Source organism: Beta vulgaris, chromosome 5 (assembly GCF_026745355.1).
Source record: "Beta vulgaris subsp. vulgaris cultivar EL10 chromosome 5, EL10.2, whole genome shotgun sequence".
In the NCBI taxonomy this organism is placed as follows: Eukaryota; Viridiplantae; Streptophyta; class Magnoliopsida; order Caryophyllales; family Amaranthaceae; genus Beta; species Beta vulgaris.
In genome coordinates, this window is record NC_079206.1 from 54,900,395 (window position 1) to 54,925,106 (window position 24,712).

At 37.4% G+C, this 24,712-nt stretch overlaps 2 protein-coding genes across 4 annotated transcripts in view; one reads left to right on the forward strand and one right to left on the reverse strand.

Moving 5' to 3' along the window:
* LOC104907877 (DExH-box ATP-dependent RNA helicase DExH14) overlaps positions 1–10,425 on the forward strand; it is a 48,202-nt gene extending 37,777 nt beyond the window's left edge. The window contains exons 39-50 of one of the 3 annotated variants that reach the window (XM_048644337.2): positions 710–865; positions 959–1,102; positions 1,995–2,062; positions 2,146–2,311; positions 2,386–2,448; positions 2,869–2,964; positions 3,281–3,448; positions 4,595–4,765; positions 6,084–6,233; positions 6,526–6,657; positions 9,638–9,775; positions 9,843–10,425. In XM_048644337.2, coding sequence (XP_048500294.1) covers positions 710–865; positions 959–1,102; positions 1,995–2,062; positions 2,146–2,311; positions 2,386–2,448; positions 2,869–2,964; positions 3,281–3,448; positions 4,595–4,765; positions 6,084–6,233; positions 6,526–6,657; positions 9,638–9,733 — 1,410 coding nt within the window. In that variant the 3' untranslated portion in view covers positions 9,734–9,775; positions 9,843–10,425. Of the gene's footprint in view, positions 1–709; positions 866–958; positions 1,103–1,994; positions 2,063–2,145; positions 2,312–2,385; positions 2,449–2,868; positions 2,965–3,280; positions 3,449–4,594; positions 4,766–6,083; positions 6,234–6,525; positions 6,658–9,637 lie in introns of those variants that run through there. The other 2 variants (XM_010696896.4, XR_007274187.2) reach the window with 2 other exon arrangements.
* A 782-nt stretch (positions 10,426–11,207) lies between these two features.
* On the reverse strand, positions 11,208–17,063 carry LOC104907876 (flavonoid 3'-monooxygenase). Its single transcript, XM_010696895.4, has 3 exons — positions 16,478–17,063; positions 14,377–14,826; positions 11,208–12,106 (listed from the first exon to the last, which is right to left on the reverse strand). Exons 1-3 carry the CDS (start codon positions 16,922–16,924, stop codon positions 11,465–11,467), a joined length of 1,539 nt encoding a protein of 512 aa, XP_010695197.2. The 5' UTR covers positions 16,925–17,063; the 3' UTR covers positions 11,208–11,464.
* Positions 17,064–24,712: the final 7,649 nt, after the last annotated feature.

Sequence of the window (24,712 nt, forward strand, 5' to 3'; positions counted from 1 at the left end):
TATGGGTAGTCATAAGTTAGAAGAGAGAAAGGGGAAAGAGAGGTGTTGATGGTATGGAGTCTATGGACAGCCGGAGAGGTGAGGGAAGAAGAAATCTTCTTGTGTTTGTTTCATTTGTAATCTATATGTTATATGCATACAGTATTTTTAGCTTTCCTGATTTTTCTCATAGATAGTCTGGACCTGATCCTGTTTAACTACCAAATAATTTCTTTTTTTTGTTGCTCAATTCTCATTAATAGTGGTGAAATGATATTTTAGCAACTCTGGAAAAAAAAAGGAATGGATAGTATTTGATGAGAAAGCAAGGTGTATATTACAATCGAAATGCTTGACGCTTATTTTATTTCCTTTCATGAAGATATATTGTCATGGGATTCATTACTAGTCAAATGACTTGGTTGATAACCTTATGTGCCTCTGTTAATAAAGAAGGCGATTTATGCCTATAGATTAATGGTTTTCCCTTTCTCTCTTATGGATGGTGCATGTAATGGGATTTGCTATAAGATCTTGGACTCCTAACCCTCACCCTACAAATGAATCTAAAACTGATGGCTGATTGTCACAAATTCCACTTCCACCAGACATGACCATGAAATTAAGCAATTCAACTTTTGTCCTTGTTTCCCTTGGTCATCTTCTTTAGTACCCTCTACGCTAGAGTGTCAGTTCATGTTAATTACATGACTTTCCATGTTTAATGCAGGGAACAGAATATTTTGATGGGAAATCAAAAAGATATGTTGATTTTCCTATAACAGATATTTTGCAAATGATGGGTCGTGCAGGTCGACCTCAATATGACCAGCACGGGAAAGCCGTCATTTTGGTTCATGAACCCAAAAAGAGTTTCTACAAGAAGGTTATATATATGTTGTTTTGAAATTGTATCCTAAAATTGCATTTTGGTAGAACTCCTATTGGCTTACAAGTTTTTGGTTTATTCTATTCGCAGTTCCTCTATGAACCCTTTCCAGTTGAGAGTAGTCTCAGGGAGCAGTTGCATAATCACTTTAATGCAGAAATTGTTTCTGGCACAATTTCTCACAAAGAGGATGCCATTCACTACTTGACCTGGACTTACTTTTATCGAAGACTGGTAACTTTGCACTTATTACCTTCTATTGTATGTGAATTGTGAGTCTGTTATTGATGAAGTTTCTCCGTATCTGGAATTATGTTCGACTGGTTATTTAGCTATCTCCTGTCTTGTTTTGTGCTAATTAACTGTAACTCACCTCTCCTCTTAGGTATAATAAGTGCTTAAGTCTTGTTTGCAACTTTTCACTTAGATATGTGCGTATACTATGGTGTGTCCATCTTTTCTCTTCTACCCACTTCAGCCATCACCCTATTTTTCTTATAGGACATTAACAAGAATTTGCACTTCATAGTTCATATACACTATATGTATACTTCCTTCATTCTAAAATAAATGAAACGCGGGGGGAGGCACGGGGATTAAGGAGGAGAGAGATCGAGAGACTTAAAAAGAGGGACCCATGTGATGAAGAGAGCGATAGAGAGAAGTAAATGCCAAATAAAGAAACATTTTATTTATTTTGAATTGGCTTAAAATGGCAAGTTTTCTGTTTTAATTTGAACAGAGGAAGTATCATTTATAACAACATTCACATGACATGCTGTTGGCTCTGTTTTGTTTATCTCTGGTTCACCCTATAGAGTTAAGTTTTTCTATTCAGAAGTTTGCAGACTACAGATGTTTCAAAGTCAAGTGAACATTTTAGACGGGCTAATGTAAACAGTTCCATGATTTAGTTGAATCTAGCTATCACCATCATGATGCTGTTCTTGTAACTTGTCTTGCCCTACCCCTCTGGGTATTATGCTTGTTATTAAATTCTTCTCTTTTCCTTAGTAACTTGGATGGGAAGTGCTGTTAGTGCCTGGCATAAGGCAGCTAGTATGAAAAGTGTATTCTTTCTTCAGTTGCTAATTATTTATACGTATAAATTTATAATTGTTAACAGACAGTTAATCCAGCTTACTATGGTCTGGAAGATACCAGTCCCACGACCCTGAGCTCGTACTTGTCTAGGTAATGATTTGTAACCCTTTTTTTTTGTTTGCCATAGCTTCTAATTTCGTAGCGGTATGATCAGATCTAACTCTTTGTGGCAGGTTGGTGCAAAGTACATTGGAGGATCTAGAAGACAGTGGATGCATCAAAATGAGTGAGGATGGTGTGGAATCTATGATTCTTGGTTCAATTGCATCTCAATATTACCTGAGTTATTTGACAGTGTCAATGTTTGGCTCCAACCTTGGACCAAGCCTTTCACTTGAAGTAAGTGTTAGCTCTTGCATGTGGTGATATGTTTTCAGTTCTCACCCTTATTAACGAACTTTTGTCTACTCTAGGTTTTGTTGCATATATTAACTGCTGCTTCAGAGTATGATGAGCTCCCAGTGCGGCATAATGAGGTATATTTATTATGATTGCAGTATTACCCATTCGACTCAGAATCTTATCCAGGTTTTTTGTTTGGAATATCTGTTACTACATATAAGATACGTGATAAGAGAGCCTTTTGAGCCAAAATTATTTATACATGTTTTAGTAAGTCATGTAATTATCATTAGTTCCCCTAAAAAAATGTAATTATATCAGTTGCAAGGTGCTAGAGGGTGTGACCCATCTCCAAAAGTGGATTTATACATGCACAAACATCAGCAAGCCCTCAAAACTGGAAACTATGATTCAGTTGTACTCAAACTCATGAAAGTTCTTTTATGGTCATTTTGAATCACTAGTCTCCAGGCAGTTCAACTGTATGAAATCCTGTTTAGTCCTTAAAACACATGAACTTGCTACTTATGAAGACTCTCTCTCTCTCTTCATAGGAAAACTACAATGCAACATTGGTTGAGCAGGTTCCATACAAGGTGGACAAGAACCGTCTGGATGATCCACATGTAAAAGCAAATTTGCTTTTTCAGGTCCTCTTGAGCCTCACTATCTTGTACTTCCATTCTGCAAAAAGTGCAACTATTTGACTTTTGCACTATTTTCATTTCCCACTTTGAATATTTATAACTAATATTTAAAAGCAAATGCATATCTGAAATGTTAATAGATATGTATGAAATGTATATTTTTAAAATATTAAACTATTTATACTTTTTATAAATAAATAGTCAAAGGTATCAATGGTCAAAGTTGTTGCGGGAAGTGTGCGAGTCAAACTGTTGATTTTGCATAGTTGATTTTGAATGTTGTGGAGTGAATTATAAGAGATGAAATTTTAATATTCAGGCACACTTCTCCCAGTTAGAGATGCCAATCAGCGACTATGTGACAGACTTAAAGTCTGTTTTGGACCAGAGTATACGTATAATTCAGGCAATGATAGATATATGTGCTAATAGTGGGTGGCTTTCTAGCACTATTACTTGTATGCATCTAATGCAGATGGTCATGCAGGTATCTTCTTTCCCTTATACTTTATCTTTTTTATTTGGTAAGCTTCATAACACTTACATTGCTTATCAGTAGAATGCCGTAACAATATTTATGCTGCGAAATTTAAGCTAGCTTACTACCCACTAAAATGGCTTCGCTGCCTTTTAACTTGTTTCTTTTTATCGTTGAAAGATATTCAATAGTGGTAGAGTAAAATCAACTCAGTCTGGGATGCTGTTTCTAACTTCTTGTTGTATCGTGCGTGGAACTATCAGTTTACAAGAGAAATTGTAAAGCATAATGTAGCTGTCGCTCTTTTACAATGTTGGAGAAAAGATGGGGGGCAAATAACATAGCTAATGTGTTGTGCCTCCTGCTGCTTTGTTCAACTTTTCACCATGCACTGATTGTTGGTTTCTTTAGTGCCATTAGCTCCATAGAGCTTCTTTTCTTTTCAAAATGTGTTTTTCTTCTGAAATTTATTTGACCCCACTCTAGGTTGTATTGGGTTACTACTACGAAGTGAAGGTAATTCTATAACTACAATGCTGAATGCTAGTTCTTTGGCATTGCGTTACACGTGTGTCAGTGCATTTGGGGTAAGGGTGTGCATGAAGCTATGAACCGATAGACGAGTCCTGTGCTCATTTCTTAGTGGTGGTGTCTGCACAAAGAGTGTTTATGTATGTGAAGATTTGTGTGTGTCAGTGCATTTACACACGTGAGCCTTGTGGTTGTGAGATAATTAGAAGTTTTTTAGGGTAAAAGTATAAGTATGTGCCAGGAATCCATTTTCAACTAGTTGGCAGATGCAGAATTCCAGTGTAGTTCCTGGATTGCAAGTCAAAATTCTTGCATTTATACTTATAACTTAATGAACTCACCCATGAAGCTTTCGAGAACTGTTTGATAGCTGTTGCCCCTTTCCTCCCCTCTCATTTCAGATCCTCCTGGTTAGAGTGGTGTTAGGGTACTGTGGAAAGTAACTACCCATACTATCTGTGATGTGATGTTCCAAAGCTTTCACTAGTGTAACTTTTCCCATTTGAAAATTTCCGCTGTTGGTTATGTTTAATGAATTAGACGCAACCTGCCGATTCAATCGATTGTTTGTTCCTTTTTCTTTTCCTTTCGTGAAGATTAATATTATTATTATTATTTGTACAGGGGTTATGGCTTGACAAGGGTTCTGCTCTAGAAATGTTACCCTGCTTGAACAATAATGTTATTGGTACACTTAAGAGGCAAGGCATATTAAATGTGCAGCAATTATTGGATGTTCCTAGGGAAACTTTGCAGAATCTTCTTGGAAGTTTTCCAGCTTCGAGTTTATATCAGGTAAAAGAGGCAAATAGAAATGCCTGCAATTTAACATTTCTGCCAATAATTCTTGGGTGGATACTCCTCTGGAACTTGTTTTTAGGCATCTTGTTGTGGCTTTTATATTGCTTTAGGCTTACTACATCTCAAGTATAGGTGATGATGGGGGTGTGTAAAGAGAAGCAGGTTGAGCAAATGAATAGCTATGTGCTTATTTGTATAATGGAAAGAAGTGGGTAGTTGGCTAATGTGAAACAGAGTACAGATGAGAGAGGACATCAAGTTTCAAATTTTGTTGTCAGTGATTGGGAAATAGCTTGTTGCGCTTTCTCACCTGAGTGAATATTTTGTTTAAAGTTGGACTGCTGTGTAGAGCCAAGCTTTTTCCCGGTTAGTCTTGGAGCAATGTGGTTTTTTGTATTGGAAAAAAAATATTTGGCATCAGTTTGGCAATTTTGCTCCAGGGTGAAGGTTGTGGTTATAGGCTATGTTACCCTGACTATTCATTTCACCTTAACCACCCGTGTCTAATACTCAATCACACTTGGTTAAGGGTATGTCACTTATATGCCTCATTTCAAACCAAAATCTTGCAAAAACATCATGGGATGGTTGTGTCTAACAACGCTTCTAGTCTAGTCCGAGTAACATACCTTATAAGTGTTCTTTTAGGTCCGCAGTTGTTTCAATGATTTTTGTCTACTATCTGTTTGGTTATGATGATAATTTTGATTCTCCTGTATATGCTTCTCTTAATAAATTCGAAGTAGTATTGTTAGTGCATTGTTGTCTACTATCTGTTTGAATTGAACGACTCAGTAGCTTGTTCCTCTCATTCGATAATGAACAACAAAAAACTTTAAGTAACTTATATTAATACCATTTTTTATTGAGTTGCTGTCTCCCAAATTCATCTCTGGTATATGGATGCTTATTAAACCTGTCCTTTGAATTAAAATTTTAAGATGTCTGACTCTCTTATCCATACCCGAGTCCGATATGGGAGGTATACTCAACGCATTACACTCTCTATGGAAAAGGAAAAAGGTTTCTCATTTCATAAACCTGACTATTTCAGAAGTTTGTACTATTTTAAGAAATCTTATCCTCAAAGAATGATAAGAACACAATGCTGTTCCTAAGCTCCTCTTTAGCTTCAGAATCCTCGATCCACTTTATATTATGATATATTCTTTCTTGCTGTTTAATTGATTTCTGTTGAATTTCTCATAAGAGGGTCCTCATTTTTCACTTGCTGATAGTTTCTGGCTTTCTGCTCTATTCTTCCTTTTCCAATTGATATTTTTCTGTCTCCCATATGATCCATGTGCTTCAGGATTTGCAAAGATTCCCTCGGATACGCATCAAACTGAGACTTAAGAACAGGGATGAGAGACCTGGGAGCTCTTGCTCTCTTAATGTGAGGTTGGAGAATGTAAACGCAAAGCGGAAGACACCTAGAGCATTTGCACCTCGATTCCCCAAGGTAATTATCTACAGTAGGATATTCTGGCCAAAGTATTGGTTTTGTCTGACCTGTCAAAAATTGGTTTCAAACTCTTATATCGGAATGGTATATAAGTTATGAGTCCTTATGTCCTAAGGCTATCAAGACTTGCAAAGTTTGAGCTGATCTACTCAGTATATGGATGAAAACAGAGTCACGCTAGCTTCAGCCTTAGAAGTATAACTCATCCAAGATAGCGTGCATGTTGTAACCACTGCATATTTCTAATTCTAAGTTCATCAGTGACTCAAGCCGGAATTATGTTTAACAGGTTAAAGATGAAGCTTGGTGGCTTGTACTTGGAAATACTGTCACTTCTGAGCTCTATGCATTGAAGAGAGTTTCGTTTGCTGACCATCTGGCTACACACATGGCTTTGCCATCAGATTCAGTCATTATCCAGGTTATATTCTTAACTCCACTCTGAATTCCCAACTCCCATTTTTTTGAGCTCTTGGTTCACTATCTTAGTTTGTCTTTGAGTTCCTTTAAATTGCAGCATAAAGCCCTTTTTCTTGGTGGGGTTGACACGCTGTACTTTATATCTCATGGGGTCCGTCCTCTGTGTGGTAGTATCTGTGAACTATTGGCCATAAACTTGGCTCCCTTGTAAGCTGCTTGGAGTTTAATTCAGATTGTCCTTTATCTCGACTTAGCACCTGAAATCAGTGGCGGAGCCAGAATTTTCAATCAGGGGTAGCATAAGATAACTAACCAAATAACCCTTCATAATACTAGAACATAATTCACGTTAAACTATACTTATAACCCTCATAAAAATACGACAATATTATATGTTTCATAATACTATATTCTTTATACCTACATTATGAGAGAGTTCTTTCCATAAAAACTCTACGTACCCTGCTACTCTATCGTATCCAACCATTTTAAAGCCGACGAATTTTCTCTCCCTTATAATGTAAGTTTGAAGAACTAAAAATAAGAAACTAATGAAAAACTTAACATTGATTTAATATGTAAAATAATTAAAAAAAAAAAATCAGAGCTGCATTTTGAAAAGAAAAACATATTTAAAATATAATGTAGAAAATGAAATAATACATGGATACTTTATCAAAAAAATCCAAGAAGATTTTCTTATAATGCACAGGGCAAATAAAGAAAAAGGAAAAAAAAAAAAAGGAAAAAAGAAATAAGAGGAACAAAAAGTAACAAATAATGAAATGTTACCCAAGTATAATGGAACAGAAAAAGGAAACAAGAAATAAGAGAAGGAACAAAAAGTAACAAATAACAAAATGCTACCATGCATAATCGAACCGGAGACCTCCTTGTCTCTGGAAAGAGAAAAAAACTAGCTTACCACTGCGGCAAACAGGTTTCTTTAATAACACATTGCTAGGTTTAGTATATATTCCTTTCTCTTTCTTTTTTCTTCCCGCCAGTTTTTTTTTTTTTTTAATTTTTTTTAGGGGTAGCATATGCTACCCCTTGTTACTTAGTAGATCCGCCCATGCCTGAAATGTAATCACTTCTTAACATTCTGAGTTGGGTTTTCTGCTTAATGTGTGGCTTTCCTTCTTGTGAACAAAGGTTCGTACGGTTTATGTGGAGCACCTCGAATTTTGTACACCAGAGGATCTGCATTAGTCTCATAGTAGTTATGGTTAATGTTTAGGTCAACAGTTTGGCTGGCTATACTAGTTTCGTCAGTAAGATAACTAGAAACATGGCTCCTCTGTCAAACTTCCTGCCTGTATTGATGGAAGATATACAATGTCTTTGTTTATGGATATTGCACAAGGGGAAAGTGACGAGTTTTTGAACCCAAGGCATCTCTGGTAACGAGGTGCACCACCTCTATGCTTCTTCATTGGCTTTGGGTATGTATTGCTGCCTTTGAAGTAAGTGACTAAAAGCATGGGTCCTAGTTTACCCCTTTTCATCTTTCCAGTTTTCCGAGGTTGTCTGGTTTGTTTTACTTATGGAAGTTCTACATTCTACCCCTTCTCTTTGCTAATTCAATGAACCAAAAAATATTGATGTTTACAAAGTAACCTCTTACTAAGTTTCAAAGTAAACCATAATCTGAAGTTGGTAAGAGGGAGAGGTGGTAGCTCAGTGGAGTACCACTCCCGAATTTCAGGGCATTGCCTAGGGTTTCAAAGTAAACCATATGTTGGGGAATTTACTTCTGGGCTGTTTAGCCTTGGACTCAACCTTGAGTTGCTGTGCCCCGCAGGCTAGTAGTCTAGCAGGGGTTGGTCTTCGGACTAATAATCTTTCCTAATAAAAAAAAAATCTGAAATTGGTAAAGACCTGTCAAGTTCGCTGTTCAAGTGGTAATGTGGTCCTCTTCCACTGAATGGTTCTCCTCAATATTCTTGAAAAAATCACTCTTCGTCGTTTTCTTACTTGACTACTTGGTTACTGACTTGCTGTATACTTAGGATCAGGACAGGCCATTATTTACCCTTGCTCAGTGGAAAACAACTATTTGAGAAAATCTTCATCAATGGAACCACTATTTGAAGTAGCAGATTAATATTGGAAGTCTATCTCAAGGTTCCACCCTTGTATTCCTAAGTAAAAGCCAGGTGGGGAAAAAAAGTATTACAGCTGGTGATGGGAGGAGATGCCAGTTAGGGAAGTGCGGGTGCTAAGCAGGATTTACTTGGTACCTTCAACACCACAATGGAGAAATACGAAAAATGTCCTTCAGACCCTGTAAAGTCTGCACTAATCAGGATCTGCTTAGTGCTTGTTCTACTTCTGAAGAAAGACAAGAGACTTGGGGAGATTAAGCATTTACACTTCAGTTGGATAGCAATATTTGGGAGAAGGGGAAGGAAAGGAGCGGAAGAGTAGAGTGAACTTGTATTTTCTTTTCAAATCTTTCCAACACTGGAATGATTTGGTCTATTAAGAGGGGAAGAAAATGAATAGTTCCTATTCTCTTCCCTTCCCTCTGCTCATGTTATTCCCAAACAAACGAAATTGACCCCTCCCTTTCCTTTGTCTTCCTTTTCCTTCTAAATTAAGAAGGGATTGAATATAAATCCATCCAGTTCTCTTCCCTTCTCTCCCTTCCCCTCATGTTATTTCCAAACAAGGGAAGGCACTCCCTCCCTTTCTTTTCTCTTCCTTTTCCTCCAAATTTCGTTTAATGTCATGTAGACCTTGTTTGAGAAGTTATGCTACATCTCCTTATTCTTGATGTAAGTTACTGTATAAAGTACATAGCAGAGCCTTTGATACTTCTAATTTATCTGCTAGTCTATAGTATTTTATTAGAGAAACTTTAGGTATAGTAGATTTTCTTCGTTTATTGTGACATAAATCCGAGTAGAGAAGTTTTATCAGTGACAGCCAGCAATTTTTTTTCTCATCTTGATTAACGTTATTCTTCCTTTAAACAGGGTTTGAAGCTCATTGTGGTCTCAGATTGTTATATTGGCTATGAATTGGAATACTCCCTGGAAGAACTTCTCAAAGATCAGCCGCGAGGAGCATAAATTGACTTGCCTTTTAGCCAAAATGCACTGAAGTCAATCCGGGTAAGAGTTCTGCTCATCTGAGCTGGATTTTCATGTAGCAATCGCGTAATGAAGTTGCATGATGTAGAGCTAATCAGGAAGGAATGCAGAAGCCTTTTCCAAATTTATCAAATGGCTCCGAGCTGCAAATTGGAAATATCAGTCTGTGCGATTATTCACTGCTGTTCACAATTGTTCTCTGCTAACTGTGTGAGATTTCAAATTCGAGGAGACGTGCTGTTTGCCTGTATCCACATGTTCGAGTGTGGCCTAGTAAATATGGACTAGTTTATATAATCATTGAGCTTGTTTAGTTACTCGATAATCTACTTTCTGCCAACATTGGGAGTACGCGCCTGAAGAGCAAAAAGGGATACAATGAGAAAGACACCCACACCCACTCGGAAGAAGAAATACTCCCATAAAACTTCAAACAGCCTATTATTAATTTTTAGAGGAACATATTCACTTATTTTGCATTTTCAGAAAAATATTTGTGACCGTTATTTACTTGTTTAATGGGGAGCAATTAAGAATAAGCTAATGTTTTCTTTTTTTGACGGTTAAGAAAAGCTCTATGTTATACTTGTATAGTAGTTATGAAGTTGTAACAGCTACTTTTGATATTGACAAGATTGGTGAGATAAATGCATGAAAAGTTGGGATCGCTATGAGATATTCCATAATTGGGAACTTTTATGACAGGAAGCCCATAGTTGGGACCGTCTTTGTCAATTTTTTCAAAAAAGATTGGTCGTGTGGATAATGTTTGAAATCTCAAACTTCAATGCCACGAACAGGTACATAGATAACTAGTCTTTTGATTGTGTTTGTAATACAGAGGAAATGGCACCAACAATGGCTACTTATGAGAACGCAGAGGCTATTCTGGAGATGGTTGTTTGCAGGTGAGAGATTCAAAAATACTGGAGATATTGGTTATTGTTATTGTAATTGTTTTGCTCTTAAGAACTCTCATTCCGACCAACAAAAGACAAATGAATGTCAATTTACTAGATAAATGTCAGTTTACTAGATAAATTGCAAGGAAATGTAAGTTTTCTGGATAAAGTGGAGGTAAATGTATGTCTGCTATAAACTGCACATATTCTCCAATTGCTTTAGGAGGTGAAATCCAAGCATAAGAGACGTTGCCAAATAATAAATTATGTCTTGGACATGAAATACTGTGGTGGTAAATATTCGGACTTGAGAAATGCACAATCAGAGTATATGATTATTCACTTCTTTTTTTACAGGCGTATAAAAGGTGATAAAGTGTATTACTGTATTGATCTAGTCAATTTGATCAGAGAACTTAAGTCACAAGCGAGTTTTTACAATTCATACAAATATTGTATGCTCCTTGCACTTAAATTTTGCATCACTTTATTTTTTATTTTATTTTATTTTTAAAAACAAGAGAAGAAAAAAGGACAACATAGTTTAGATATCTATAAAAATCAAATATCACCAAATTTGTAAGAAGACTCAGATAAAAAGGAACCCTGAGTAAACCATAGCATTTCTACGCCATTATAGTGTTCTTCAAAAAAAAAAAATTACAAGGAGCACAAACGCACACAAACTAATATTTGCTACTCTTAACTATAATCATCTTCAATTTGTAGTATACCGGAAAGTCATTATTCTCTATAGTGCATAAGCTGCAAATTCCAATTATGAAGACATACTCTAACTGTGGCAGTCTTATAAGTTATAAGCATGGGCTGACAACCTAGGTAATGGGTGGACCGCCAAGGGTATCTTTCGCTGCAAGGTCAGCCCATAAGCCTCCTCCATGTTCAACTTCTCGGACATAAGCCCATCAGCCAATTTCCAATCAAATCCATGGACCAAAGTAGCTGTCAATAATTGGACCATACGAAGGCCCAAACTCATCCCAGCACATATCCTTCGGCCTGCCCCAAATGGGATCACTTCAAAATCATTACCCTTAATATCTGCATTGGGCCTCTCTCCACCCGGTAAGAATCTTTCAGGCTGAAACTCTAGTGGGTTGGACCATACGTTTGGATCACGTGCGATGGCCCATACATTAACTAATAGGGTGGTGTTTTTAGGGATGTAATAACCATTTATTTCACATGGGTCAGCGGATATCCGAGGGAGGGAGAGTGGTGTTGATGGGTGGAGCCGAAATACCTCCTTGATCATGGCTTGGAAGTAAGGTAAATTGGGTAGGTCTGATTCGTTAACTAGTCGGTCTTGGCCCACAATTGAGTTTAGCTCTTGCTGGACTTTGTCTAAGATCTTTGGATGTCGAATTAGTTCTGCTATGGCCCATTCTGTTGTGCTTGATGATGTGTCTGTTCCTGCTGTGAACATGTTCTGCCAACCATATAAAGTTTTATAAGAGATAAGTAAGAAAAATAAGAATATACCCATTAGGGTGGGAAAAATGAAAAAAAAAAAAGACAAATTGACCTCAATACTCTGAACTATAGCTTGAATGCACCCAACACCATCAACTATGTGGTGTGGTGCATTTCGTACCGTAAATGAGGACGGGAGCTTAAAGTGTTGCCGAAAACGGTGGGTTTTATGGTACAGAATGCACCCTATTTCGTAATTGGTGGTACAAACTATACTCCCACCTCGTAGTTGGTGGTGTTCAGGCTATTAGTCATAGTTGGTGGTGTTGCTACATCCAAACTATAGTTCATGCTATTACGTGACGTTAAATGAACGGAAAAAAGTCAATGTCGGAAACTGGTATAAGGTAGTTGTCAACAACAAAGTGGTAAAATAAGGTTGCATGAGACAACAATTTTTTTTTAATAAAGTAGTTTCTTGCAAAAAGTTAAAAGGTAATTTAAAACAAAAAATTCTTATTATTATTATAATCACCTAAAAACCATCCTAAATTATTCTTGATAAAACGAGGACGATCATTAAAGCCTCTGCTTCCACCAACCGCCTAAGAGCAGTTTCCCCAGCTCTAAAGCCCCACCAACCCACCTATAAAACATAGTGAACCTATGTTCTAATTTCTAATTAGTCTTGTGCTTAGAAGTTTCACATTGATTGGTTACTGTAATCCGACCTTACTAGTTAGTACTTACTAATATAGGACAAATAGAAGTACTAAACTGTCTAAACATACATTAATTAAGAAACAAAAGAGGGAAGAGGTGGGGGAAAGAGTGGTATTAAGTAATGTCCTTGTTGTGGTAGTAGTACTAGTACTACAAAACGAGCTAGATTGGAGATGATGACTTATTGTTGATGGAACTTGTAACAACCGCAAGCTTTTATGTTCTACAACTTTGCTATTACTTTTCTGCTAGCACCGACGTGGGGCTCTAATAAATGCCACATTGAGATATAAATTCCAAGTTTTTAACAACTATGAAAAAGTACTAGTAGAAAAGTAATGGCAAAGTTCTATCCTGATTACTAATAAGTAATACTCCTTAATGGCCCTAATTATAAGATTTTCCTGAAATAAACTAATAATGGGCTTCTTTAATATTCAGCATACTTACTAAAGGGTTTTTTTGTTATCGTTTTTTTTATTTCCAATATTCAATTCTTTTAAAAACCAAAAACAAAAATATGAAAATTGGAAAAAATAGTTTTCTGTTTTCTGTTGTCAGTTTTCAAAATTGACATGTTAAACGACTAATTTTAAGTTTATTATACTCCTTATATCATATGACATTTATATTCATAAAACCAAAAATTGAAAACTGAAAATAATGTCAAATGAACCCTAACTAATAATCTAAGACTTTGTTGTTCTCCATTAGAAATAAATTAACGAGCCTAAATTTATTAAATAATCCTGAGAAAATCATCAAGAAATCACTAGCGTGAGATTAGTATAGGTCAACTTTTATTATTACAGTTATACGGCATTATGTCGTAGAATAGTTTTGAGTGTATCATACTTACGATTAAGCCGGGTAACTAAACTCTACATTGTATTGAACGGTTCAATTGGCCAATAATAATAAAAACAGTCTTCTATATTTTCTCTAAACTTCATTATAGCATTATTAAGTATGTTAAGATCTTGGGATACATTTACAGTTATAAGGTTATCAAGATTCAAGGTTAATGCAAAGCTTAGTGGATAGATGTATAATAATTGTTAGTAAGGTACTTTCATGAGCTTATGCTAACTTATTAGAATTTATTCAAAATTTATATAAGATGTTTGATTTATTAAAAAATTATCAAAACTTATATAAGATGTTTGATTTATTAAAAATTATCAAAACTTATTAAACCCTAAACTTATCTTTGAATTATTCACTCTACTCACTTGAGCTTGTCATGATTTTTGCTTCCCTTCTAAAAAAACCCATTAGTAGTAATAGTATAACTATATAATCTAATTGAAACACAAAGAAAATTGTGTTTCAAAACTTATATAAGATGTTTGATTTATTAAAAAATTATTAAAACTTATATAAGATGTTTGATTTATTAAAAATTATCAAAACTTATTAAACCCTAAACTTATCTTTGAATTATTCACTCTACTCACTTGAGCTTGTCATGATTTTTGCTTCCCTTCTAAAAAAACCCATTAGTAGTAATAGTATAACTATATGATCTAATTGAAACACAAAGAAAATTGAAGAGATTATTACCAAGAGCAAGGCCTTGATTTCAGTATCAGTCAATTTGCCATCCTCATCATCATAATTATCCTTCAAAGAGATCAAAGTGCTGAGGAAGTCTCTTCCATGATCACCCTTAGGATTAGTCTTGTGTTCTTCCAAAATGGCACCAAGAAAACTATCAAACCTTTTATGTAGCTTCTTCATCTTAGAAGCAATCCCTTGCAAGTCTAGCCATTCTAACGCCGGCACGAAATCACCAATGTTAAATTCTCCGGCAAGAACCATCACTTCCATCACCATATCCTTGAATTCCTCAGATTTTGTATCACTTTTTCCGGTGCCGTCGCCAAAAACTCTCCGTCCAAGCATCGCCCTTGAGAGGGCATTGGTGGTGCACACATTCAAAAGTTGTCCTAGTTGAATTGGATTGTTTGATCCTGACTTTGCTAGTGCCTTTGTAAGTATACCAACTTCCTCCTATAATTTTCAGAATAGCTAAAACCATGTCAATACTATAAGATCTTACTTTTGATGGATCACACAATTAGTTAAAAGAAAAGAAGGGATCAAGAGTTTAGGTGACATCCATAGCTGAAAATTACTTTTATTGATGCAATTGCAAGTCAACAAAAAAATTAACATTAGCTACCCCCATTATTATGTTAGTCTCTCTAATATTTTCTAACTTTAATCGTGTTGGCGATATAATTTAGTTATGTTACGCATGTAGTGTCTTGTTAAATTTGTTTTACGTAATACTTTTATGTTACTAAATTTTTGTAATTTTACTAATATGTAATTATACAATATATGGTAAAAATGTATTTCACAGACTATGCATATTTCATAATGAGTACTAACAAAATAGATGAAGTTTTGTGTTATATCCATTAGTTACACCAGACCTCCCAAAAAAAAACTTCTTTTGCCCCCTAAAAAAACCTATTTTTTTATTCATAATAAAAAAATTGCCAAAAAAACTTTCTTTCTGACAAAAAAAAACTTTTTTCTTAAAACATACTATACTCCATTCATCTCAAAATAGTCTGGACACTTTTTTATCTATTTTTTCATCCCAAAATTGTCTGGATATTTTTTTCCTTTCATCTGTCCCATATAAATTTGAAACAATGTGATTTTTGGTATAGTCTCACAATTATTATATTAATTTTCTACAATCCTTTAGCCCATATTTTATCTTTGTCAATAAAAAGACCCCGTTAGTCGAACTTTAAGGTTAATAACTCCAAAGTAAAAACTATTAGTATAAGATAATAAAATCAATAAAGACGATAAATCTAACGAAATAATATCACATTTACAAGAGATATTTCCTCTCTTTTTCCACCAACCTACTCCTATGTCATTATTGCACGAAACAAAAGAGTATTAACTCCTATCATTGTCGTAAAGAAAATTAAACTGATAGTAGTACTTGTTAATTGTTATAGCTTCATTATGTCCATAATCGAATATTTGACCAACTTTCTTTTTCCCTTAACCTTCTAAAAAAGACCAATGTTCTAATATGACACCTTTTTCCATTTAGACGACCATGAAAATGAAATTCATCCACATCCACTTAATCAATACAAATTTTGACAAAAAGTTTATATATATATATCTCCCTCCGTCCCAATTTAGTTGCTACATTTTGACCATAGATACTTTTCACATCATAACTTTGACCATTTTTTTAATTCATATACATAAGAAAACATAGTTATGTTGGATCTTGTTTGATTCGTCCCAATTTGTATTTTCCAAATATATAATTTTTTTCATATATGTAATTCAATATATTGGTATTTGAAGTTGTATCTCGTAAATTGTGAAATAAATATAGCAACTAAATTCTAACGAAGGGAGTATATATATATATAATTTTTTAATGTTACTTTATTTGAGGTGATCTCTTTTGTATCATATAGGCTGTTTATTTTATTTCTCTTTATTTCTTTCTTCTTTTTTTTTTTGATAATATTTATTTCTTTCTTCCTTAATTCCTTTTCCCTACGTTTAATTTTTTTAGAACGGAGAATGTACATATAATTCAATAATGATAGCTTTTTTTAATAGAGAAATAATGATAGCATCAAAATAGCACAAGAAGATAAAAAAACAAAACCTGTCTAATAGGTTTGTAGTCTTCTAAGGCCTTAGCAGAGAACAAGTGAAGAGAAGAAATTTTCCTAAGCATCCTCCACCTTGGACCATATGGTGCAAAGACCAAGTCTTGGTAGTTATAAGCAATATACTTTGCACCCGAATTAGGGGGCCTACTTGAGAAATTAGCATCATGGGCCTTTAAGAACTCAGCTGCAACCGAAGCTGATGCCGCCACCACCACATGGACGTAGCCCAATCTTAGGTGGAGAAGTGGCCCATACTTTTGGGCTAGCTTAGCCAGGCCCTGATGTGGGACTGGGCCCATATGTGGAAGGTTTCCCACTATGGGCCATGGTTTCGGGCCTGGCGGAAGTGGGCCGGGGTATCGGGAGAAAATTGTGGTTATGAGGTAGTAGATGAAGATGGCAAGGGATATGGTGTAGAAGGTTAGTTCTAAGGGTGACATAGTTTTGGGTAGGTGTATAATAAAATGAAAAGCGTAAGCAATAATATGATGATGGTTTATCACTCTACTTTACCAGTTAGTTTGGTGTGTGGCAGGTTGTTATATAGTATCGGGAGAATGGTAGATATTCCTAGCAATATTCCTAGCAATATTCCTAGTCTTTTAAATAGGCAAACGCTTTTTCAATGGTTTATGTTAATTAAGATGAAGACTGAAGAGTAGAAAGATGCTACCTCTAACCGTTTGAGTAGGCCACGGCCCACGGCTCATAAGTGAGTCGGGTTGGTGTGGTTTGGGTTTTTATTTGGTTTGATAATAAAACTAGTTATTAGGTCCGGGCTATGCCCCGGGTAAAAAAAAATTAAATTACTTAATATTGTACTTTGATATGATGTCACTAAATACAACTTGGTCTAGTGGTTAGAACTTTAGTACATGAATGTGAGGTCACGGGATCAAAACCTATACTATGCGCAATTTCTAATTTTTTTTTCATTGTACATAGATTACATGAACTAAAACTCCCTAAGTAGAGCGCCACGTGGCACTGTTCTTGATTCACGCACACCTTTTAATATATTAGTATAGATGATTGAAAGTTATTGTTATTATCTATCATTACATATTAGTAAAAATTATGAGCAGCAGGTGATAGCTTAGTGGTATTGGCATTACCTCTGATCCCAGAGGTTAAGGGATCGAGTCTCACTCCTTGCAAGGAGGGATCCCCAATTTCTCTTATTTATTGTAAGAGACTTCATCTTACCTTTAAAATAAATGTAACACCCCCAAAATCCATACACGTCTAATGCTACGTCGCATCGACTTTGGGAGTGTTACCGCCGCGATGGAACGCAAGGCATAATTAGAAATACGGTAACTCAAATTCATTGTCTCAAACCAAATTGCAGCGGAATAGAAAATGTAATTACAACTCGGGAATCATAGATGACCCCTCTTTATTCAAACTCAAACCATGTAATAATGTTCTATAAAATTCAATAATGATCAAACTAAAAGTTAACTTCAAACTACAGTCTAGCCCCCATATGCTTGATGTCATGCAGCAGCACCAGCTCACCTAGTCTGCTCCCATTGAAGTATCAATAGTTCTCACAGGGCAACAAACACATAATAAACACAGGGTCAGCTATGCTGAGTACGTAATGAACCATGAAAACCATATGAATATAAATGAAGCATACATTACAACTGTTATATGAACCTACGTTATCTCACATCCTTTAATCTTTCATTATTTGGCATCGAACGGGCACCGTCATCTTACTAGAATCATACGGGCTACTGAATCCTTAATAGACAACTTGGTCTATTAGATGAAATGCAAATACGGTTTTGTTCCGTCTCACACCCATCACCTTAGTATGCATACCCCCAAGATCGAACGGAACCTTCCGCCTACTTGAGTTATCAAAATATAAGGACACTACTGTCGTCACAGTAGGCCTGCGTAGGAGTGTAGGACAAGTCCTACACTCCCCCATTGTTCTATACTTGTAGGGAGTCCAACTACAAGTATCGCCATAATCTTCTTTATTACCAATCATTCTTTTATAACTTTAAGGAGTCATTTACATACTCTCTTAATTACCAAACTCAATCTTATCCCTAGTAACACTCTTGTTACTCTATAGATCAGATTAATAATGCTGATGTTACACTACGATAGAATTTCGCATTTCAATGCAACATATTTCAATGCATCATATTGATTCCACGTTATAAACGTCTAACCAAACAATCACAATCAAAAGTTCCCTATCATGGTACTAGGTTCCAATAACATGAACTGCAACCTAAACATGATACTAAGCTTTGAAAGTAAACTGGTACGGTACGTACCTTGTAACGGAGATTTTCGCTGACTTAATAGAACGAGCCGCTTATGAAATTGGGACCTAAATCGTTAAAAACAAAGCTTTAGTGTTACGTCCTTGATAACACTAACAACTACTACGTACTAAGACCATAACGATCTATCGATTCGAATTACGCAATAGTTAAACCCTATTCTAGAACTTTCGTTATAATTCTAATCTAGTGAATTTAACGTCTTTTAGAAGTCAGAATTAGTGAATAACTAAGTTATTTAGTAACATTAGTCCACTATTTACCAATCCAAAATGTCATAAGTCCAGCCTGTCTTATGTCCAAAGTCAAGTCATATGTCCAAAGGTAAGTCATATGTCCAAGATAAGTCATGTGTCCAAAAAGTAAGTTCCATGTCCAAAAGTAAGTTCCATGTCCAAAGTCAGATTCATGAAACAGATTACTCATGAAACGTAATAACTGTAACTAATAATAAGACACAATTTTCTACTTCCAACTTATTCCAATTACAAACCTAACCAGAATTTATACTTAAAACAGAACAATAACTTAATAGTTACATCTTAATAAATTACTAACACTCTAATTATTAATTATAATTTACAAACCTTTCTTAATTACGAAAACAGTAAATCTAAATAATAAAACTGATATAATAGTTTAGGTACATAAGTTATACCGCTAAATCTCGCCGGCAAAAGAACTCCGGCGACCGACCTCCGGAATCGAACACCACACCACACGCGCACCACCCCACGCGCACAACCGAAACCGTCGCACCAACCCGCGACTTCGCACGCTCGCGCGACTCAGAATCGTCGCGCCACACACTCGCACGACGCGGAACCACGCTCGCACAACTCCCTCGAACACCGCACAACTCTTCGCACACTTCGGCTTTGTCGCCGGTATACCTCGCACGACACCCTCGAACGTCCTTCGCACAACCCTCGCACAACCCTCGAACCTCTTCGCGCAACACTCGCACGAACCACGACGCTCTTCGCACAAAACTCTCGAACTCACACACACGGCTACGCACACAGCCCTCGAACCACTCGCCCAAACCCGACGGAACTCCGTCTCGCACCACTACCACTCACGCACAAACGCACGGAGGGAGGAGGCGAGAGAATAGCAGCGAGAGATTGAGAGAGAATTCAGAGAGAGAAAAATCTGAGAGAGAGATTGGCTGAAAAATTCGAGAGAGAGAAGACAAGGAAGATCGGCTGAGGAGAGAGTGAGGAGAGAGAAAAGTCGGCTGGGAGAGAGGGAGAAGAAGGGTTTAGGTTTTTTTCTGAAATTCCATCTTCTTTTCTTTTTATACTCCCTTCCCAAAAGGTAGTAACCCTAGGTCGATTAGGTTACTCTTTTAAAATTCCGGAAATTCCTAACAATTTCATATTACTAATAATTTATTCCTATTAACTTGTAAATAATTAAACTACCCTTTTTATTAATTCTTTTATATTTTCTTAATTAGTACGAAATTAGTATAAAAATACGGAGTATTACAGGCTTCCCCCTTAAAAGAAGTTTCATCCCGAAACTTTGAGGTAGCCCGTCTTAACGACGATCTTTTGCACTTCTAAGTCCCAAATTTCACAAGCGTTTTCTAACGTTCACACAATAGATAAGCATTTTCACACATAACTAGCATATAACTAACATAATAACATAATTAACATACTTTAGGGTGAAAGCGCGAAATTCTATCGCATTCTTCCCCCCTTAAAAGAAAAGTTACGTCCCCGTAACTCACGTACCTCTTGGAAAAGCTCAGGGTACTTCAGACGCATTGCATCTTCGGCTTCCCATGTGGCTTCCTCGGTAGTTTGATTTCTCCACAACACTTTGACAATTCTGACGTCCTTATTCCTCGTACTTCGCACTTTGCGGTCTAGGATCTGGACAGGTTTCTCCTCATAGGACAAAGTTTCGTCTATCTCTACGTTTTCAGGTTCAAGGACATGTGACGCATCAGGTACGTATCTCCGGAGTTGGGATACGTGAAACACTTATGGACCCTTTCTAAGTCGTTGGGTAAATCCAGGCGATAAGCAACTTTCCCTACCCTCGCCAGTATCTCATAGGGTCCTATGAACTTAGGGCTTAGCTTCCCCTTTTTCCCGAATCGCATCACTCCTTTCATTGGGACACCTTAAGCAACACTTTTTCCCCAACTTCGAAATTTTCGTCCCTTCGCTTCTGGTCCGCATAGGATTTTTGCCTGTCCTGTGCAGTCTTAATCTTTTCTTGAATGACTCGCACTTGATCCATCGTCTCTTGAATCATATCAGGTCCTAACACTACAGTCTCACTGATGTCGTTCCAACACAAAGGGCTACGACACTTTCTCCCGTACAACGCTTCAAATGGTGCCATCTTAATACTAGCATGGTAGCTGTTGTTGTATGAGAATTCTATGAGGTCCAAATGGTCTTCCCATGACCCTTGGTATTCTAAAGCACATGCTCGCAACATGTCCTCTAAGGTCTGAATAGTTCGTTCGTTTGACCATCGGTAGCTGGGTGAAAGGCTGTACTCATTAATAGCTCACTACCAAATGCTTCCTGGACCTTTTTCCAGAAATTCGACAGGAATCGAGAATCTCGATCTGATAATACTTGTGGGTACTCCATGCAATCGAATGACATTTTTCACATAAGCCTTGGCTAAGGCTTCCATACTCCACGTATCTTTCATAGGTATGAACCTTGCTGTCTTGGTTAGTCTATCCACTATCACCCAAATGGTATTATTGCCTCCCCGACTCCTAGGTAAGGCGACAACGAAGTCCATGGATATCGAGTCCCATTTCCATGTCGGAATGTCTAAGGTTGAATCTTTCCCTGAGGTCTCTTGTGTTCACTTTTGACTTTCTGGCATGTTAAGCATTTGGAAACAAACTCAGCTACTGCTCTCTTCATACCAGGCCACCAAAACATCTTCTTGAGGTCCTTATACAACTTATCTCCCCCTGGGTGGACAGAATACGTCGTGTTATGACCCTCGCTCATTATCTTTTGTTTCAGCTCTTCACACTTTTGTGGCACGCACCACCTACCCTTATATCGTATGCTTCCATCCTCATGGATCGCAAACCCCTCTGCTTTGCCCTCCTTAAGCTTTGCCTTGACTCGCTCAAGTTTCACATCCCCAGGTTGACTCGCCCTTATCTCTTCTAGGAAGTTAGGTTCGATGGTTAGGGCACTCAGCAATCTTTCTACCTCCCCTTCATGAACAACTTCTATCTGAAGTCTAGAGAATTCCTCACAAAGTTTGTCGGCAACGACTAATGTATTCAGGCTATGGCTAGACTTGCGACTTAACGCATCAGCAACAACGTTGGCTTTACCCTCATGGTATTGGATGTCTAAGTCATAGTCCTTGATGAGCTCTAACCATCTGCGCTGCCTCATGTTGAGGTCTTTCTGGGTGAAGATATATTTAAGGCTTTTGTGATCGGTGAAGATAGGCAGGTTACCCCATAGAGGTAGTGTCTCCAGATTTTGAGTGCAAATACTATGGCGGCCAATTCTAGGTCATGTGTTGGGTAATTGACTTCATATGGCTTCAACTGTCGGGACGCATAAGCTATAACTTTCCCGTTTTGCATCAGAACACAACCCAACCCATTTTTGGATGCATCACTATACACATCATATCCTTCGTTCCCATTAGGCAAGGTTAGGACAGGGGCTGAGGTTAACCTCTCTTTGAGTGTTTGGAAGGCCTTCTCACTGTCTTCATTCCAGGTAAACCTACAATCCTTCTTCATCAGGTTTGTCATAGGTTTTGCTATTTTGGAGAAGTCTTTCACAAATCTCCTATAGTAACCGGCTAAACCCAAGAAACTTGTATATCCGTGACATTCTTTGGGTAGGCCATTCACTCACGGCTTTGATTTTCGAGGATCGACTGATACACCCTCCTTAGAGATAAAATGACCCAAAAATGACACTCTTTCCAACCAAAATTCACATTTCGAAAACTTTGCATATAGTTGGTTGTCCCTAAGTGTCTGCAAAATGACCTCAAATGATCCTCATGTTCCTCCTTGTTCTTAGAATAGATCAGGATATCGTCTATGAACACTACGACGAATTTGTCTAGGTAGGGTCGGAAAATTCTATTCATAAGGTCCATGAAAACTGCAGGTGCATTGGTTAACCCAAAAGGCATAACGTAAACTCATAGTGGCCATATCTGGTTCGAAAGGCAGTCTTAGGTATATCATGATCAACAATCCTCAACTGATGGTAACCAGACCTTAAGTCATTTTGGAGAACATCCCCGCACCCTGAAGTTGGTCGAACAAATCATCAATCCTAGGTAATGGATACTTGTTTTTCACAGTGACATTGTTCAACTCCCGGTAGTCTATACATAACCTCAAGCTACCATCCTTCTTTTTCACAAATAGACGGGTGCTCCCCATGGCGACATGCTAGGTCTAATATACCCTTTGTCTAGAAGTTCCTCTAACTGGTTCTTTAACTCATTCATTTCTGCCGGAGCCATCCGATACGGGGCTTTCGAAATGGGTCCAGTCCCAGGTACTAGGTCAACGGTGAACTCTACATCTCTCCTTGGAGGCATACCAGGTATTTCCTCAGGAAAGACATCCTGGAATTCTCGGACTATGGGCACATCTTCAGGCCTTAACGGATCATCCTCCACTCTTCTCACTGAACACATAAATAGGGGCCAACCCTTGTCTACGTAGTTCTTAAGTTGTAACGCATTGATAACTTTAATTCCTGGTTCTCGAGGTATCTCCTATATGACACTCTTTTCCCGAAGGGTCCTTTAGTTCCACTTTTTGCGCATCGCAATCTATCTTAGCCTGTACTTCCCAAGCCAATCCATCCCCAGAATGATATCTAGGTTTGATAAGTTAAACTCTATCAGATCAGAGGGAAAGTATCCCTCACCTATCTTTAATGGCACTTTTAGGAATCTTTTAGAACAATTAACAGTCTCCCCAGATGAGAATGACTATAGGCATAGAAATCGACTCAGACTCGACCAATGTTAAATTTCTAACAGTTGCATGGGCAATAAATGACAAGGATGCTCCAGAATCAAATAAAACTTTAACAGGAGTGGAGTTGATAGAAAATGTACCCGTGACAACGTCTCTACGAGCCTCTTCTTCACTAGCCGTCATCATGTACAGCTTCCCTTTGCCCTTATCTTGGGAACTAGTTGCATTGTTACATTAGAGACTTGGTTGCTGGTTTGGTAGCGGGCTTGGAATAGTTAGAATTCCCATTGTAATTACCTCCCCCGTTACCATTCCCGTTACCATTTCCGTTTCGGGGCTTGTCCCCATAGTTCCCCTTCCTTTGGCCATTGGGGTTTAGCTTGTTTTTCGAATAGCATTCATAGGCTCTATGCCCCATCTTCCCACATTCCCGGCATTCAACCTTGTTACCCTCACAATCCTTACCAGGTGGTTGTTCGGGCACTTTCTACACCGATATACACGCTCAGGTCTGCGGTTATTGGTGTTATTGTTGCGGTTGTTGTTGTTGTTGTTGGGATTAGGGTTATTGTTGGGTCCCTTACCAAAATTTCTCTGAGGGTTTTGTTATTTCTGGTTCCCGTTGTGCTTTTTCTCAAACTTTGGCCCTCAGGGTTTGGGTTATCCTTACGTTTCTCGCCCAGCTTACCCCCTTCCTCCCTTTTCCTGATAGCATAAAGGTGGGCAGCTTTGCCAAACACATGGTCCAGAGAGGTGAATGTATCTCCCCCCAGTCTACCCTGCAGGTCAAGGGTAAGTCCCAATTCAAAACGTGAGGCTTTAGCCTCCTCAGTAGGGGCAATCTCTGGGGCAAACCTCATCAGTTCAATAAATTTTCGGTAATATTCCTCTACCGACATGGTCCCTTGTTCCAGCATCATGAACTCTTGGGCTTTTTGTTTCTTAAG